We start from the raw sequence: 19092 nt of genomic DNA, 5'->3' as shown, positions 1-19092 counted from the left end.
ACAGACGCGGGATCGAGCGCTCATGCGTGCTGGCTGCCTTTGACTGACCCGAGTTCCGTTGATGGAGCAGCAGTTTCGACACCAGGGCGCTGGAAGCACCAGTGATTTGCGCCTTCATCAATCAAAAGCAACCATTTTGCGTAAAAGATCCCGCACTCAGCGGAAACCACCCATCGGGATCGCACTTCAACGTAGTAGGCGATCTTCCAGCTTACAAAAAGCAAGACAGGACGCTATTGCGCCCTTTCGAGCTTCCTGGCCACATTCGCCGACAATTACGTAACGGTCACTAGTCCAAAGATAGAAATCCTAGATCGCGTGCACACAAACTGCCCCTTTAATAGGCGCTGATAGACACTACAGACGAGTTTCGCAACGGCCTTTGGCTCTGGTCTTTCCACCGATTGCAACGGCAGTCCCTTTGATCGAAAGAAAAAAAACGGATAAAAATAACTCCTGTCCCTGACAGAATTCGCAGTTCGGCCAGCAGTGGATCCCACACTATAAAAATAGCTCGGCACCTCCAAGCTCGATAGCTACCTGGTATTTCCGGCACTCCTGCTTTTGCCCAGATATAAATACCGGCTAAATTCTACAGCGCTATTTCCACGAGGTAATCAACGGCGTGATGATGCCTCTAAATCCTCTTCTAACTCTCTCCTTGACAGCAGAAACTAGACCACAATGGGCCGCAAGAAGATCCAGATCAAGCGCATTGAGGACGATCGCAATCGCCAAGTGACTTTTGCCAAGCGCAAGAATGGCATCTTCAAGAAGGCCATGGAGCTGTCCAAGCTCTGCGACTGCGAGATCGCGCTCATCGTGTTCGACTCGAACGAGAAGCTCTATCAGTACTCAAGCACCAGTGTGGACCAGATCTTGCTCAAGTACACCGAGTACGGCGAGCCCTACGAGACCAAGGACAACAACGACGTGAGTATCTATCGGCACACGGTTGAGACCCTGGATCACATGACTGATATTTTGACTTTTGCAGTATGAAATTATGTTCGGAGAGAAGAAGAAACAGTTGCAACAAGCAGCCAAGGAGGCAGCAGCGGCAGCAGCAGCTGGAGCCAATGCTGAAGCAGCCAACTTCAATATGGGCCACGGATCGACTTCAAACGGAGCTGCGGTGCAGTCGTATCAGACCATGCACGGAGGCATGAACGGTGCATCATTAGGACTCACCAATGATCCTGACCAATACATGCTCAACTCGCGCAGTCGACCTCCGACTCAGAAGAAGCGAGTGCATCGCGGTTTCCAGCAACTTCTCAAGAAGGAGCACGGTGGTTACGTTCCTCCGTCGCTTCCTTTGTATCAACACGGGGTAAGTAGTTTTTTGGTATCGATAATGAATTCCATGAATACTAACTTGGTTGTCCGTAGATGGGAATGATGGGAGGGCTCTCAGGTCACCACATGCTAGGACCACTACCCAGTCCGCCCAACCTCTCGGGTATTCTCCCGTCTCCAACAAGTACGTTTTGTAACCAACATGAGCTCGTTCATGTCGGAAAAAAAGTTTTGGCTAACTTGAAACTTGAACATTGTCGCAGCCGGCATGCTCATTCACGATTTCAGCCCCCAAAATGCCGGTCTCTTTGGTCACCACCCGATGCTCAGTGGAGGCATGACGGGAGACTTCCATGACAACAAGAGCAGTGTGCTAGGTCTCAATTTAGTTCCATCGGATTTCAATCACGGTGGAGCCGGCAGTGTTCACCCGCAGCAACTCCAGCAGTCGAAGGAGCAATACTACGCTCACAGTAAGCAGACTGACTCGCCAGAGAAGTCCTTGGGTGATCGTCCAGGCTCTCCTGAGGCGTCTGGAGACAAACCCTCCGACGAAGTTGTGTGCAAAGTAGAAAAGCCTACGGAGAAGGAGCAGTCACGGCAAGACGACGAGTCCAATAATGAAGATTCACAGTCTGCTAAGGAGAATGAGACGACTGACAAGGCTAAAAGTCTGTCACCGAAGCGTGAACCAAAAGAGGTGAACCGCGATGACTCCCACGCTCGCTCCAATCCGTCCAAGGCTGACGACGTCCTTGATGCGTCTCCAACAAAGGCTCCGACGTCAGAGTCACGAGCGGCAAGTAGCACCTCGGAATCGAAAGCGTCCAGCAGCTCTGACACAGAGAAGCGCCCACGTTCAGAAGTGCGAGGATCAGCGTCGACAAGTCCACACAAGCGTCAACGTGTGGCTGTTTGAATTTTTTTAGTAGTAACGCAGCTTTGCAGCGTATACCTTGAAATACTAGTTCTCGCTCGTTTGGGCAAAATAAACGATTGTCGGCAACTCCCTTTATACTTTGCAAGCACGAACAATAATTATAGCAAGGAAAATCGTTCAAAGGCAATCTGCTGTTTCCGTTATCTCGCCCGCAACTTCTCGCAGCGCGTCCCACTGATCTTTAGAGAGCGAAATACCCTTCTTGCCAGGTTTCGACACGCCGTCCTGATCGTAAAACCCACGGAGATCAATCAACACCGCGTTGTTGAAGTAGCGAACCGTAACACGGCGTTTGCTCGACAGCTACGATACATCCAAACAAAAATCGTATTAGTTGCAAGAACTGTACTCACGTTACAACAAATGAACGCACCGGCAGCGCGATGGCTCGGACGTTTCCGTCTGGCCTCAGAATGCAGCCCGGTACACCAGCGAGTGACTCAATCCCCACTTTGTTTTCCTCCACCAACTCGATCGCTTCTGCAATTGCATCTGAGAAGCCAAAAAGCTTTTCCCACTGATCGGGCGAGAGCGAGATACCTACACATTCAGACACCCCACGATACTCAATCTGGCAGCCCAATAGACCGCACAAACACTAGTTTTCAACCTTTTTTGCCGGGTTTGGCTTGCCCCTTGTCGTCGTAATACTCGCGAATGTCCACGAACTTCATCCCCTTCCACTTGCGCACAGTTACGCGGCGTTTACTCGACAGTTCGAACACCACCTCACCCTGTTCCGTTGTTTTACCGTGAGTTTTAGTCTGTGTCGGCAGCTGCTTCTTCTGCGTCTTGGATTTTAGTTCCGCCACTCGCTTGGCTTTCTGCTGCGCTGCGAATCTCGCTAGCGGCACGTCCGAGTCTTCTGATGCTTGTGAGAGCGACAGTTGCGGCTCTGTCGCTGCCTTTCGGGATAGTAGATCCGTCAGCGACAGCGACGGACGCGTTTGAATTTCGGTCTTGACACGCTTCGGTGCTTCCGCCACCGACTCTGCCGGACGCTTTCGCGTCGGCGCCTGTGTTTGCTGCAAGGTCGACATGTTGGCGGGAACGAATGGATTTGGCGGGTATCAGAAGAAATGATTGACGTTTTATATTTAAGGTACGTTTTTTGTCAAGTGATGTTTCTTGTTAAAAGGTGCTGTTTTGGACAGTTACTTAAGAAAGTCACATGGTACTTAAGAATCGCGCACGGAAATTTTGAGTAGAACGCACAATAATTAAAGTACATGTATTGTGCTTTGCAGATATGTCCATCCGTTTTATAGCCTAGATCGAGCATGGTCGGATCATAAAACCACGCGTAAAATTGGATGGGAAGAGGCAGGCATCGATTTGTTATATCTGTGATCAAAATACCGGGTTCAAAACGGCAAAAAGGGTCGATTTACAGGATATCGATGTGGATTTGGTGGTTGATCGATTCCGAGCGGTCGATTTGACTATCGTTGCTCAGCATAGACCTCGATTTAATAAAACGACCTCTATTTATTAAAAATCGAGCATCAGGCTAAGTGAAAAGGACAGAAGCATTGAAATACACAATAAAATAAAAACACAAGCTCGGTTTTCGGGACAGTACCGGTATTGCGAAGAGAGGGCTAAATCGTAATTCGTACTTTCTTTCATTTCGTTTGACGCGGTCTCAGAACATTTTTTCAGTGCCCTGCAGGACAAGCACCCGGTCACCTTTTTTATAAGTTGGTGATCAATACTGTTGCTTTATTATTCTCTGACTCCATTTAACACCAAATAACACGCACGACTGCTGGACGCTAACTTACTTCATGTCGGTATCGGGTGCAATAGGGTTGAATGGTGCAGGCTTTTAATTCTTCGGGGCAATGGCGACTTGTCCGGATCCTAATGAACTCGATGAGGAATGTGATCCCAACTGGGACGAAATACTGGAAAACGCTGAGCTAATCGGGAAGCAGTTGGTACCCTGGAAAATATAAACAGAGACACAAAAACTTAATTAGAAACCAAAGACCTAAAAGACCTCAGGTTCAGTTCCGCTTGCCCTACAGTACATACCGGATTACATGGGACATTGAGCGGATGTGTGTGTACTGCCTGCATTCCGCTTGAGACTGCTACTTGTGGATCGTGCGGGTTGAGGAGCTGTCCGGACGGGTTCATATGCTGGCTGGGCTGCATAGCAGCAGCCGCGGATCCAAGATGCGAGTATTGAAGACACGTCGCCAACTTGCTAACTTCTTGCTGCAGTCGATCCCGATCCCGACGTAGCTCATCACGTTCTCGCTTCAAGCTCTTAATAGCCGACACAGCTTCCTGCAAGATCGCACTCTTACGAACTCGATTCGAGAGTCCCAGCAAGTCGACTAGCTCTTCAAACTGTAAGAGCACACACGTTTTGTCAGTTTGACGAATCTAAAGAAAGAAATATCACAACACACATACCTTGACATTCACCTCTTGCCGTCGCATCTTTTCACGTGATTTCTTCCGGTATCCTCGGTCGTTTTCCGGTGTCGGTGACGGTGCACTCACTATCGCCGTGCTGCCAATCGTCGAACATCCGCTAGGGTCGCATGCCACGGTCATGAAGTCAAAATCACTGGTAAGCTAGTAAGCAAATCGCATACAAACGCCACCACTCTCCACACAGACATGAAAAAAGAGTGTTTCGTACCGTTTAAACGAAGCGGTCGCTCCGAAAGTGTTCATATCGTCGTCGTCATTGCTCAAAATGTTTTGACATTGCGAGCTTGGCACCTTCGGAGCAGCAGGTTTGATACTGCCACCAAGTGAAGAGGCCGCTTTGGCCCCAGCCGAACCCGCGATCGGCAACGCCGCCACTTTCCTGTGTTGATCCAGACTGAAATTCGCCAATTCTATCGCATCTCTCGCCGTTCGATTTATCATTGCCACATCCGGTTTGGCACTTGCAGGGGTCAATCCAGTCTGGAAAAGATTGGCGAAATCCTTCGTGGGCGAGCCAAAACCCAGTCCTACTCCGAGTCCATTGCCATGCTTCAGCATCTCCGAGATACTGGCCAGTGGCGGAGAAGTCAAATGCTGAGGGTTTGACATAGTTGCAGCTCCAGAAACGCCAGTATTTCCTGTGGCATGAGCGCCTGCTTCCTGCTTGAGGTTTTGCTGCTGCTCCTCATCCGTGTAGCCCAATGAAAACCCCTTCCAGTTTTCATTAATGTCTGTCTGCAAGAAATACTCGCCCAGGTCCTCTATCTGCAGCCCCGACATGTCCTCGTCAAAGTCCATCGTCAGATGCTCCTAAACTTATAAGAACGGGCACATATAGAGAAGTTAGAATGATCGATGCGCAACCACTCATTTACTCCGCACCAGTTGCACAATACTCGGCAAGAGTGAGAATGTCACAGCAATTAGTTGCCTTTACCTTGTCGCAAACGGTGTTGCGCCTCCCAAGCGCTGGCTCACGGCGACACTCACAATTTGCAGTGGCAGAATGGTGCAGCTAGCGAAAAAGATGTGGCCGTCGGAATCCTTGCCCCTCGTGCGTGGACCGAGCAAGCGTCCGTGGCGTCGGCGGGTTCGGACTGTGGCATCATGGCGCACATGAGGACAATGACATCCAGCCAATAGAAGCACCAGAAATAAATTTTCGACCAATTGCCGACCGGCGGACGCGTGCCTCGAAAGGTGGAGAATAGCCGAGACGAAGGTAGATGCGCGGTTTGTTGCACCCTAAAAGTTTACTCAAGTACATGTCTGTATTAGGTTTAGATTCGATGCTGCTTGCTTTCGAAGAACCATGATGTTAAAATGGAATTGGTTGTAGCAGTATATTAACTCTTGGTGATGGTAAATTATAAGAGCAATAATTAGGGTACCGGTATCGCTCAAACATTTTCAGTGCATCAGCAACACAATCAGTCGATTACGGAACGCTTTTGATATTGTAAGCCGGTAACTCAAATGTTGGACAGCAGCAATTGGCGGCTCTCAACATTCCATCGCTCGGTTTGATATTTGCTTGTATTTTTGTATTAAAACAACATTTACGCGTCCTAGCGTTTGTTTATCAGTAGATCTATCGAGATGCTTAGACGACCGAGCTATCTTCCACTTTAACAGAATTCGGACCGTCTGATAATCGGACGACAACAAGCCCTTATTTAATGATTTACAGTAAAAACATTAATCTCTATTGCTGTAGAACGCTGGTTGATAATTGCATGTACCTTGAAAGAAAAATCTTTCAGATATCATCCTTATTGTCGAATTTTAAATCCTTTAAGCTGTTCTGTAGGATAAGAGACACTACCTGGCAGGGTAAAATCGTATTATACTAACATCTATGAAATCGCAAGATCAAGTACCTAAAGCATTTGAGCGAGGCTGGGCTGTTTTAAGATAACAGGAAATTTGGATTCGAAGGACTCACTGAATAGGACCAAAAACGGCAAATTTGGTCGGAATTTATAATAAAAAGGTTAGCCTTCGTTGTATTCGCGCATGAGCCAGGTCGTAACAGCAGCTTCAAAAGTGCCTCAAAAGTGCCACTTATAACATATCAAATCCACCATTTTGTCCTGCCGATAAAAATGCTGAGTTTACTTGAGCTGGGTACGTCTTTTTCCTTAGCCACCGGTGGCAGTGCATGCTCTGTTCTAACGAACACAGCGCCGTACAAATTCAATTTTTGTCATTTTATTATTTTTATTTATTTTTTTAGTAATTATATAAAAATAATAAAATATATCTTCCGAGCGTCTGATAGAACAAAATGAATTGTGTTGGCCATGTTAAAATCTATTTTGTTCTCGAAGTCGCATAGTTCCACTGAAATAATTTTGGACCATCGGATTTGTTTTTAGGCACTCGTTATTTAGCCCAATTGAGAGAAATGAGACGAGGCAGTTGTGCCTTAAGCATGACCGGTTGATTGAAGAGCCAGAACCGGTCATCATTAGACGCGCAGTCATGGTATACGCGCTCGCCACGTATAGTCGGATACATTTTAGTAGCAGGTGATTGGTCGCCATAGCGTATTTGCGGTGACCACTACATGCACTTACGTTTGTCGAAGTGTTGTCGTCTCGCCATGAAAGCAAAATATAATAGAAAACTTTGCACTGTAACCGTTTAAGCTGTAGATTCAAGTGAGCAGCTTGTTTAAAATTTAAAGCCACATGGATAGATACCTGTATCACAGGCACTGAAGCTCCTTTCTGTTCAGTAGGCTGAGCGCATCAGCGCCAGCAAAAATTTCAAATGCTGTGAGGACATACATGCCACAGTTGTAGTTGTCCGCCTACACGCCGAGCTCGCTTGTTTTATGATGATCGCGATACTTTCTAGGAGCATAGTCTGGAAGTAGAGTCGTCAGTTTTTCTGCTACCGCACGAACTTGAACACCGTAGGCTGACGACATCGGGTCGTAGATAGTCAGATCCTACTGGGCACCGTCAATCATTATGCTGCACCAATGCAACGAATTGCAGCATAGCGGAATCAGGATATTCTCTGAGGACACGCCAACGAATATATTGGCTAAGTCTCGTAACGGTACTGACATCGAGCCATCCACTACCGGCCCGATTACACAGGGCCTGATAACCACAACATCCGCTCTCGCTTCGAACAGCTTGGACATGACGCAATCTACTGTACCGTCACTCAGCTGTCCTCTGCCAACAAGCTTAAGCACCTCAGTCTGTATTCACACAAAAACCGTAGAAAAGTAGCTAGATAAATTTGCTTTAAAGGTTCATATACTGATAATACAATGTACCTGGACCGAGAGAAGCCCAAGCGACTTGATCTGACCAAGCAGATCGGGCTCCGGCGAAATGCGGAATGATATAGGCATAGAAATTGTAAGGTCAATGGCTTCGACCCAGGTAATACGCCTTCTCCCTCTGCTTAATTGACTTCATTGCTCGATGCCACTTTTTCATGATTGCCAGTGTTTCAGTCGCATATTCTTCATAGCCAATAACGTCTAAACCCACGTCCGTTTGTGATAGCCCTCTGTGTTTTGACTGCAGAGCAACCACTTTTTGATCGCACGTCCTAATGAATTCTGGCCTAATAATACGCGTGATTGTTTCGGGATGTGTCAGCGGTTTTGTGGGAGGTAATTTTGATCTTTGTCGCGCAGTAGGTACTCTCATTTTCTTGCCATACTCAAACTTCTTGAAACGGGAGGGTAATTCTACTGCAGAATCGTATGCTGGCTCTGTTGATGATGCCGTTTGCACAGATGAAAGACTGAGGTTGGAGCGGTACATCTCGGAATACTCCTTCGCAGTCTCCACTGTCTTCTTGCGCGCGGCCTTTTTAGCCTTCGCAGCTCGCTTTGGTCGACCTCGCGAATTTGGAGGGCTTGCCACTTTAAATGGTCTGTCATCAGCAGGCTCCAGGGTGACGCATGTCTGCGAATCAACTGCAGTTTCTCCAATTGCAAGTTCATCCGATAATTCCCGACTCACGCGACTGGACCGATTGAGAGCCCGACTGGACCGAATGGCCCAATTGAATACCTGATTCTTTTGAGTGATCACCTGTGCCCTCTCCTGTGTCGACCATTGGAGCACTTGAGATCATGGTAAGAAGTCCGCGCTGTTCTTCTACAGAGGGGCCACCTTCCGTGTCTTCAGCGGGTAAGGAATGGCTGGTCACGCAATTTAAATGGTCTCCCCCCTTGCTAAAAATCACCTTTTTTGAACTGTCGAGCCACTTCCTGCAGATATTTCACTGCCTCACGATATTGCGGCATGCCAAGACCCGCCATCACGTCACGAGTCTCGGCTGCAATAGGCAAAGCTTTACGGTACTTGCGATTTGGGTCCCAGGGTCGGTCTTTCGATGTCAAGATGGGCTTCATTGCAAACAACTCGGACGGCGGAACAGTGTCGTTTGACTGCTCAAATTGCAGTACAGACCGTACTGTAGATATCACCCACCGGCGATGCAACATTTGGGTTGGAATCACAGTCTCTAATCGGAGAGCATCTCGGATGAAGAATACATGCCTACATGGCAGAAGGCGAGTACTCACGAACAAACAGGAGCATTTTCCATCTCGCCTCGTCACTGAATGTTCGGAATTTATTTCATCGAGCGCGTTGTCACCTGAGCATATACTTCTGATGAAATAAACATTAGGGCATCCTTCGTAGAAAGTGTACGATGTACGTCCAAGTGCGTAGACGTACTGCTCGTGGATAAGATCACACGCGTGCTCGCTAACAATATTAGCCACCAGCGTCATCTCTCCATTGAAGGCTTTGATAGTTCATGATGGAAACGATGCACTCATCTACAGCTATGAAGCAATCCACTCATTCTTTTAGCTGCTTCCACGAAGATTCCAATCTATTGTTGGTATTATTTCCCAGTGTCACAGTGTTCTGCCGCTTGTGAGCACACCACAGCTCTCGACAATTATCCCAAATTTTGCATAAGTATGCCAGGGATGCTCGTCACGATTCGCTAGCTACACTGCTTTGCGTATTCACAGCCTCTAATGATGTACCCGACTCATAACCCTGTACCCGACTCATGACCAGCTGTGCCCGACTCATTGCCAACTGTGCCCGACTCGTGCTCGATCGAGAGATTTGTCGAAGCGTGCCCAAGGGACGCTAAATTAACCATGTGCTTGAAGTGCTTCTTGTACTTCGATTCCGTGCTTGCGTAGACGAGCAAACTCATAACACCATCGTCTGCCATGAGTTGAAGCCGTAAGGCGACGACGCAATCTCTTTCCGCAGATACTTCAACACGTGAAATTGACAGAGTAAAACTGTCACACCAGGGAAAGCTTTCTCCAGCACCGATAATTCGGTGAAATCCTTGTCGATAAGAACGCACTGGAGCTTGGACCACGTGGGATTGCTACTTTTGAACTCTTCCAGGGCCGTGAGCAACGTCGGATATGGTTCATTCTGAAGTAATGCATGCTGCACAAACTGCCCCTTTCCGACCGTATCATGTGCCATGAAAGAGAAAATCTTCTACTTGGAACGATTCGTACCGTAGTCGCATCAATCAACAGAACTTCTGGAAATTGGTCGAGCAAAATCCGCATGTGCTTCGTTTGAAGTGTGATACACGCTGTTTCTGTCAGTGCAAGCTAGCATTGCATTTAAGCGTAAACGAAGCTAAGTGGCCGCAATATTAATATCTTATCAATCACCTCATCGATGAAAATGCGACCCACATTTCCTTTTTGTGTGCCAAACTCCATCATCGACCTTTTCAACCGTTTCCCACTATTTGTGAGGCCATGCCCGACTTCACGCAGCTTAAGCTTGCGCACTAGGTTGTACATATATCGGGGTGTGGGATTGGAGTCAGATTTATCTGTGATGAACTTTAAGTGCTGGATTTCTTTGCTCCAGCTTTGCGAAGCTGATCGACGGTATGCATCATTGATTCATCGATGAACATACGATTGGAAGGATGCTGGCGGAAGCCATATTCCATCAAGATGTGGTTGTGCTGAAGATTCCGCTTCGTTATAATGACGGCGAAAGTGTTGGTACACGAATCCACAACCTTAACGCGCGCATTAATCTAGGTAATCATCTAAACATTGTCATAAGTCTGTCTCATAAATAAAAAAGGATACGTGGGCCCAACTGAGCCCGACTGAACCCAAGTAGACCCAACTGAGCCCGACGGAGCCCCACTGAACCCAATTCTTACATTGGCAGGGCATCCGCCGGTTCGCGACTCTTGTCGAGGTCTTTTCCCGCTGGGCCGTGATTTGTATTTTCCATGGTGGGTACACACAAACGTCTTGACGTAGTGGATCCAGGCAGCAGGTATCTTAGCGGCGGATGAGTGTGTAGAGTCGATCTTGGAGCTGCGCTCGCCGATTGATGTATTAGTGCGTCGTCGGAAGACCTAAGAAATTATAATGCACGTGTGCATTGGTACATTATAATGAGGTAAGCTGTCACACAAGTGTTTAGTACCTGGAACGTCTGAGCTGTGTACATGGCCAGTAACCTTCCAATGCCTCCCATGACGGGAACACCCTCTCGTTTGGCGGTAGAGCAACAACAACCGACTGCCCATTACCTTCACTCAGGCTTGTCGTAGTCTCAGTAGATTCTCCAGCATCTTGATCTAGCACTGGTGAAGGCATCTGTAGCGGGGTTACATGGTGTAGAACACACAGGGGGATACGAAGTACCCGGAGAGCTAACAAACCCTCAGTACATAAGCTGGATAGTTAACAAGGTCTCTCAGTACGTTGGCCGAAAGCCACACATTATGCATTTGATTAGGTTTAACTATGCTAGATAGTTAAACAGATACATTTACCCCTAGGCGGGTTGGCCGCAATAATAGTAAATAAAACACTTCTGGTTTTGAAGCATAAAAATTAAGGTATTAACTTTGAGCCCTGGTCTTGGGCTATAAGCTCCTTTGGATAAGGAGCTTAGTATTAGTGACTCTTTGAGTCGAACGTCTTCCTCTGACGCTAAAGCTACGGCAGCCCCGCTGCACTTGGTAGCACTTGTAGTCAATCCCGCTCCTGAGTCGGTTGACTATATCCTCTGCGAGGATGGAACACCCCGTGTTCGCGAATTTGCCCCCGGCGCAGCAGGACGCGCTTACTAAGCATATGTCCTTGCTTGGCCCGGAGGGCGTGGCTCATCTTGCATCGCAAGGTCCAGAGGCGGTCACCGCCAGGCTGGAATCGTTCTCCCGCTACGAGAACGCGCTCTTGAAGCACGTCCAAGAGAAGATGAGCGCCGCAACGGCGGCGGCGTCGATGACGCGTGAAGAGTCTATGAGACTGAAACCGCTCATGGTGAGCGTAAAAACCTTCGCGGGGAAGGATAGAGATAATCTCCTTTTCTGGACCCGTGAGGTCGAGATGGTTATAAGATCGGCCCTGCTCCAGTCTGAGCATCAGCGCGTGGCGATGGCTATCTCCAGGCTTGGAGGTCGCGCTCGCGAATGGGCACTAACGTGCGGCACGTCTGTTGACGCTGCATTTTCCACTTGGGATCAGCTGAAGCAACAGCTTTCGCGCGTGCTCGCGCCACCTAATCAGGCGTACCGTATTCGGTCGAGGTTCCTTGCTACCCGCCAGGGTAAGAAGGATTTATTGGACTATGTCCAAGAGTTGAGAACTCTTATCGCCGGAATGGCGGCGGACCCTCTTCCAGAACTGGTCAGCGTGACCGTGTTTATGGAGAGCCTTCGTCTGAGCGCAGCTCGAGCGGAAGTGTTCCGTGTACACCCTAACTCTTTCGAAGAGGCGGTGGATGTGGCATTGAATGCCGAGCACAGCTTCAGGTCGGCGCGACCTGGTTGGAGCGCTGGTAGCGCAAGCTCTTCGAGCGGTCCAGAGCCGATGGACCTCAGCTATGCGGAAGGTAAAGAAGCGGAGCTTCTTGCTGCGGAGCAGCGCGCCGGCATCCGCCGATGCTTTGTGTGCAATAGCACTAAGCACTTGAGGGCCTCTGCGCAAGAAGCGCGGGGCTCCGGCGAGCCAACCCTCCGGGTCATCGCCGGGAAACGGCAACTCCCAGTAGGCGCGGGGCGGCCTACTGGGAAAGAACTGAGTTCTGTTGTGCCTCGATGCGGTAGAGGGCAACGGGGCTCAGCCCCGAAGAGAGCTGAGCTCTCTTACGAGAAGAGTTTGTGCAAGCCGGGCTTGCTGGTCGTTCAAGCTAACGTGAAGGGCTTTGCAAAGCCATGGAGAGTCTTGATTGACTCGGGAGCCTCGGGCAACTACACCCGTCGCTCCACCCTAGAAGGGAGTCAGCTGTATGCTGAAGCACTGGAAGTGCCAACGAGAGATACGATCTCTGTCCGTCTCGCGACGGGGACACTGGTAACTGTGTCGAAGGTCTCTGTCGACCTTGGAGTGAAGTTTGAGAACTTCAATAGCGTGGAACGCTGCTTGGTCTTAGACCTGGATGCGAAGTATGACCTCATCCTTGGCATGGCAGGGCTGGAACGCCATGAGCCATGGATCGACTGGAAGTCGAAAACGCTGGGTGCGTCGCACCCTGCTCCTAGTGGAACTTTGGTGAGTCATGAACCCACCTCTGCTAGGAAGCAGAAGCACTTTTGGCGCGAGCACGAGGCCGAGGCGGCCGTAGTGCTGGACATTGGTATGTCCGAAATTGCTAGCAACGAGGTTGCTGTTTGCCCTGAGGGCGTACGTGGTGCGGCACGTTATCCGCTGAGCGGTGCAGGTCAGGTCAATGACCAACTGCTGGGTCCTGGTGAGGACGAGCGCGGAGTGGCACGTAGTCCACTGAGTGGTACGAATCTGGTCGATGACCTACCACTGCGTGGCCCGAGGGTCGCGGTCGACTGCGAGTCGAGGCATCATGGGCGTGGCTCAGGAGATGCAGGTGAAGTGACACCTAGTTCACTGTGTGAAGGTCAAGGACCGCCTGGCTTTCAGCCGAGTGTCTTGCGAGACACTGTATCCTCTTTGAGGAGTGATGGTGCTGCTGCACCCGGTGGTGGTGACGGAGATGTCGCCACACCGCCCTCATCCGGCCGGGCTCGCGGAGGGAGAGGAGAAGAAGACGCAGGGCGTCGTGACGTCTTCGACGTCGGACGATGCGTCCAACGTGACGAGCGGTGATGCTCCACGTGATTGTTGTGAACAGCTGTATACACTTGTGAACGGAGTGACGGGGGAGGTAGAAGGTGACATCAACCTTGACACTCTGCCCGCTGCGGATGCTCTGCTAGAGCTGGACGAGATGTCCATGGCCGAGTTTGGCGAAGCCTTAAAGGCAGGCGAACTAGCCGAGGTGGTCCTACTGGGACCTGAGGAGGAGTTGAACTCCTCGTCCGTCGTGGACAACGCGGTCCTAGAGGAGACCAAGAAGGCGCTGAGCGCAAGAAGTGGATCGGCGATCCTAAAAGATCCTTCGGATCCCTTCTACTCGGTGGTGAAGGAGTATGGAGACGTTGTCTCGAAAGACCCACCAACGGGCCTGCCTCCGGATCGAGGCGTGTGTCATGAGATTGACCTGGTTCCTAGAACTAAATACTGCGTAACAAGGCAATGGCCTTTGCCGAGAGAGCAGTGTGACGTCATTGACGCATTCTTCCGTGCGAAGCACGAGGCAGGGGTGGTGCGTGAGAGTAAGTCTCCGCACTTGACACCCACGTTCTGTGTCAGAAAGCCGAACGGCAAGTGGCGCATTGCTCATGCTTTTAACAAGCTAAATGCAGCCACTATCCCGGCGCAAACGCCGATTCCTCGCAAGGATGCTCTGCAGAACAACATGGTAGGCTGTACGTTGTACAGCGCGCTCGACTTGGTCGATGGATACTACCAATTGCTCATGAGAGCGAGCGACATTCCGCTGACAGCGGTGAGTACTCCGAGCGGTATGCTCTGGGAGTGGCTGGTGATGCCCCAGGGGCTGTCGAACGCACCAGCAACGTTCAATCGTCTTGTGACGCAGTTGTTTAGGCCCCACCGGGCGTACGCTCAAACGTACTTTGACGATATATTCGTCCATAGTCGTGCTGAGCACGGAAAGTCAGACGTGGAAAACTACATTGACCACTTGCGAGCGGTGCTCGAGTGCATGCGCACTAATAAGGTGTATGCCAACTTGGATAAGTGCGTCTTTGGCGCGGAGGAAATACCTTTCCTCGGGTGCTTCATTGGGAAGCGAGGCTTAAGGGCAGATCCTGCCAAAGTCAAGGCCATCGTGGACTGGCCGGTTCCCAAGAACCAAAAGGACTTACGCAAGTGGCTAGGCTTAGCCAATTACTTGCACAAGTACAGCGCGAACTACGCGGAGATGGCTCGGCCATTATCTGATCTCCTTAAGAAGGACGCACCATGGTGCTGGAACGTCGAGCACGACGCAGCCTTTGAGGCTGTGAAGGAAAGCCTTTTACAGGCTCCGATCCTTGCGCTACCGAACCCGGATAGTCCGTTTAGCGTCGTCTGTCACGCCTCCGATTTTGCAATCGGTTGTGCTTTACTACAAGCAGACGCCGAAGGGCGTGAACGCGTGATCGCGTATGAGTCTCGCCAGCTCAAAGCTGCAGAGAAGAGCTATCCAGTTCATGACAAAGAGCTACTTGCAATGAAGTATGCTCTAGTCAAATTCAGGGTACACCTGCTAGGCTCTAAGCCTTTTGTGATCTTTACTGATCATGCGTCGTTACGCACTGCAACACAGTCGCCTCATCTCTCTCAGAGAATGGCAAGATGGCTTTCCTTCTTTGCCGAATATAACTTCGAGGTGAAGTACAAGCCGGGGCGGCTTAATGTAGTGGCCGATGCGCTCTCGCGCAGGCCGGACTACGAGCTAGCTCATGTCACGACAGTGACGTCGTCAGTGCCTGACTTGATACGCGGAGCGTATGCACAAGACGACATGTGCGTAGCGCTGCTACGGGCTCTTGGGAGCGAAGAGTTTAAAGACTCTGACAAGGAATTGTCTGGGCGCTTACGCGCGAGGCTGCATCGATACTCACTCGATGTCGGCCTGCTGTACTACAGCACCGACTCTGAGGATAACCCTCGCGTAGTCGTTCCTCATGAAGAGGATCTAAAGTATCGTAATCTCTATGAGGTTCACGATACGCCCGTGGGCGGGCACTTAGGTCGGGAGAAGACCTATGGCTCGGTGAGCTCGATGTACTGGTGGCTTAAGATGTATAAGTGGGTCGGCACCTATGTACGCACGTGTGAGACGTGTCAACGGACAAAGTCCGCGCCGAGCACGGCAGCGCCATTGGCGAGTTTGCCTGTCCCCAAGGGATGCTGGCGGTCCATGAGTATGGACTTTGTGTTTGGCCTTCCCAAGGATAAGGCTGGAAACACGGGTATAGTGGTCTTTGTAGACCGATTGAGCAAGATCGCTCATTTAGCGGTAGTGCCGGACACCATTGATGGTGAAGGTACAGCTTTGCTGTTTTTAGACCGAGTCTTTCGCCAACATGGCTTGCCTGAGGCAATTGTCTCGGATCGAGACCCGCGCTTCACCGCGAAGTTCTGAACGTCCCTCTTTCAGAGTGCTCGGCACTTCGTTTGGACATGTCCACAGCGGACCATCCGCAGACCGATGGTCAAACCGAACGCGTGAATCGCGCTGTGGAGGATACCCTCCGAAGCGTATGCGCTGAGGCCCCCAAGACGCTGGAGCCAGATGCTCCCACTCGTTGAGTTCGAATTAAAAATGCAGTGCACGCCTCGACAGGCTACACTCCGTTCTATGTGAACGGATTGGTTAACCCTCGCGTCAGTGACAGTGGCTGCCACTGACGCTGCCACGCAGTGGCTCAGGGTTTGATGGGGGAGGGATAGCCGAGCGGCTAGCTGATGTCAGCCCTGTTGCGGGTCGCAAGCAAGTCGATGACTTTGTCTCTTTGAGACTGAGCGTAATGCGTCAAGTACGCGACGCTATGGATGAAAGCCAAGACACGCAGAAGGAACATGCAGATGTCAAGGGCAGAAGCAATGTTGAGAGGTTTGAGGTCGGAGACCAAGTTTTATGAAACGCTAAAAACCTACCTACTCATGCAGTGTCTGCAGTCTTCAAAACGAAGTTAAGACCTCGGTTCATAGGACCGTTTAAGGTCGTGGCCAGGAAGGGCCTAGCGTATACGCTTAACCTTCCGAAGAAGATGCGCACGCATCCGGTCTTCTATGTTGGCTTGCTTAAGCCATATCAAGACCCTGCTCAGGTGAGCGCGGAGGCGTTGGCACCAACAGTGGCTGGGCCACGGACAGCTGCAAGGCAGTAGGTGGTAGAGCCACGGGAGACTGAACAACAGCAAGTGGTAGATCCACAGATGGCTGATCAACAGCATGTGGCAGAGCCACAGGTCGCGGAGCGAAGTACTCGAGATGCAGGAGCAAGGCAAGCTGAACGTTCAGCCGAGCGACTGGATGCTCAAGGTCCGAGAGCTGGTTGTGAGTCAACAGTGGTGGCTCTAACCTATCCACAAGGTGGATCATCTCTTCGAGATCGACCGATGGGCGATGAACGTGAACGTTCGCGTCGTGGACGCCGGCGTCGTATGGACGCAAACGCCGTTCCGGCAAGTGCTGACTCTCCCCGCGAGAGCCCAGCTGAGGCAAGGCCTCCTCCAGCTCTGCTCGATGAGCATGGTGAGCTCCACTTTCACGTGGAGCGCCTTGTGGCGTGGCGTAGACGGCAGGGTTGTACCCAGTACTTGGTGAAGTGGAAGGGTTCCCTCACTCACAGAACTCATGGGAGTTTGAGGCTATCCTCCGGCAAGATTGCCCTGACGTCGTTGACGCTTACGACCGAGCACATCATGTGCCGAAGCGCCACCATGGCGTGCGACAGCGTCGCCAGGCGCTGGGCGCCTCCCACTAGAGTGGGGAGCGATCAGGTCAGTAGTTGAGCTCAGGCTCTGACCAGTGGCTGCAGCAGCCAGCTCGTACGTATTAGCGGTGCTCGCAGCGGGAGCAGGAGGTGGAGAGACCTCGTAGTGTTAGGGACATGGTCCTGAAGGAAGCAGGTGCTTCGTGTTGTGCTGACCAAGGTTCAGGCACAAGCGTCTCGATAGACGCATAGTTGTTTTGAAACAACTTGCTCGATGAGCATGATCCAAATGTGGATGCGCTGTAACAGCGAAAGTGGTGTCCCGGACGGGGATCGAACCACTGGCCTTTGGCTTGACAGGCCGGAGCTCTACCATTGCGATCTCGTACGTCAGTCCGAGAACGGACTAATCATGGTATGAGAGGGCTGAGCCACCGACCTGCGGCTTCCAAAGCCAGCGCTCGACCACTGAGCTGAAAGGGCGTTGTCCTTAAGCTTGTTCATTCAAGGACAACAGTTCATGGAACGAGAGGGCTGTGCCCTGGTGGGTTCGAACCACCGACCTGTGGCTTCCAAAGCCAACGCTCGACCACTGAGCTAAAAGGGGATTGCCCTTAAGCATGTCCAAGCGTGGACAATCGTTCATAGAACGAGAGGGCTGTGCCCTGGTGGGTTCGAACCACCGACCTGTGGCTCTCAAAGCCAACGCTCAACCATTGAGCTAAAAGGGTGTTGCCCTTAAGCTTGTCCAAGGGTGAACAATCGTTCATGGAACGAGAGGGCTGTGCCCTGGTGGGCTCGAGCCACCGACCTATCGCTTGTGAAGCGAGTGTTCAACCGCTGAGCTGTTGTCGACGACTCGAATGAGTCAAGGGCATTGCTCTAAGCGGTTTGCAGCTCTTGGAGTAGGCGCGGAGCGCGAGCGTAGGTCTGAGACCGCTTGAGAGCAAGATGCGCGCTGCGCTTGGAACATTGGGCCGTGGGCCGACGACGAGAAGTTGGGCATCAACGATGCGTAGGCGTTTGTGAGCTCACGGAGCTCACAAACGTTGGTGTGAGGTGTAGTAGCCTCCGCCGTCTTAACAAGACGTGACCTCGCTGAGGAAAGTTTCGAGAACGGAGTGTTCTCATCTTAGTGGGGGAGAGTGTAGCGGGGTTACATGGTGTGAAACACACAGGGGTACGAAGTACCCGGAGAGCTAACAAACTCTCAGTACATAAGTTGGAGAGTTAACAAGGTCTCTCAGTACGTTGGCCGAAAGCCACACGTTATGCATTTGATTAGGTTTAACTATGCTAGATAGTTAAACAAATACATTTACCCCTATGCGGGTTGGCCGCAATAATAGTAAATAAAGCACTTCTGGTTTTGAAGCATAAAAATTAAGATATTACTTTGAGCCCTGGTCTTGGGCTGTAAGCTCCTTTGGATAAGGAGCTTAGTATTAGTGACTCTTTGAGTCGAACGTCTTCCTCTGACGCTAAAGCTACGGCAGCCCCGCTGCAGCATCCATTCCTCCTCCTCTAAGTTGTCAGACGCATCATTCTCGCTGACCCTAGCCGCGTCCGTAGGCAGAGGCCGCTTCT

The 19092-nt window shown here is 50.7% G+C and overlaps 3 protein-coding genes across 3 annotated transcripts; 1 reads left to right on the top strand and 2 right to left on the bottom strand.

The window, feature by feature from the left end:
• Positions 1-572: 572 nt before the first annotated feature.
• Positions 573-2269, top strand: PITG_07059 (MADS-box transcription factor, putative; the record flags this gene model as incomplete). Its single annotated transcript, XM_002904979.1, has 5 exons — positions 573-613; positions 672-933; positions 998-1333; positions 1393-1483; positions 1563-2269. 4 exons carry the CDS (start codon positions 685-687, stop codon positions 2216-2218), a joined length of 1332 nt encoding a protein of 443 aa, XP_002905025.1.
• Positions 2270-2356: 87 nt separating this feature from the next.
• On the bottom strand, positions 2357-3279 carry PITG_07058 (uncharacterized protein; the record flags this gene model as incomplete). Its single annotated transcript, XM_002904978.1, has 4 exons — positions 2357-2542; positions 2613-2779; positions 2850-3003; positions 3052-3279. 4 exons carry the CDS (start codon positions 3277-3279, stop codon positions 2357-2359), a joined length of 735 nt encoding a protein of 244 aa, XP_002905024.1.
• Positions 3280-4213: 934 nt separating this feature from the next.
• On the bottom strand, positions 4214-5485 carry PITG_07057 (uncharacterized protein; the record flags this gene model as incomplete). Its single annotated transcript, XM_002904977.1, has 4 exons — positions 4214-4597; positions 4664-4820; positions 4896-5000; positions 5055-5485. The coding sequence occupies 4 exons, from the start codon at positions 5483-5485 to the stop codon at positions 4214-4216; spliced, it is 1077 nt and encodes a 358-aa protein (XP_002905023.1).
• Positions 5486-19092: the final 13607 nt, after the last annotated feature.

Source organism: Phytophthora infestans, genomic scaffold (assembly GCF_000142945.1).
Source record: "Phytophthora infestans T30-4 supercont1.10 genomic scaffold, whole genome shotgun sequence".
Lineage (NCBI taxonomy): Eukaryota > Oomycota > Peronosporomycetes > Peronosporales > Peronosporaceae > Phytophthora > Phytophthora infestans.
The sequence above is the reverse complement of the archived record's forward strand: the minus strand, read 5'-3'. Positions and strand labels throughout refer to the sequence as shown.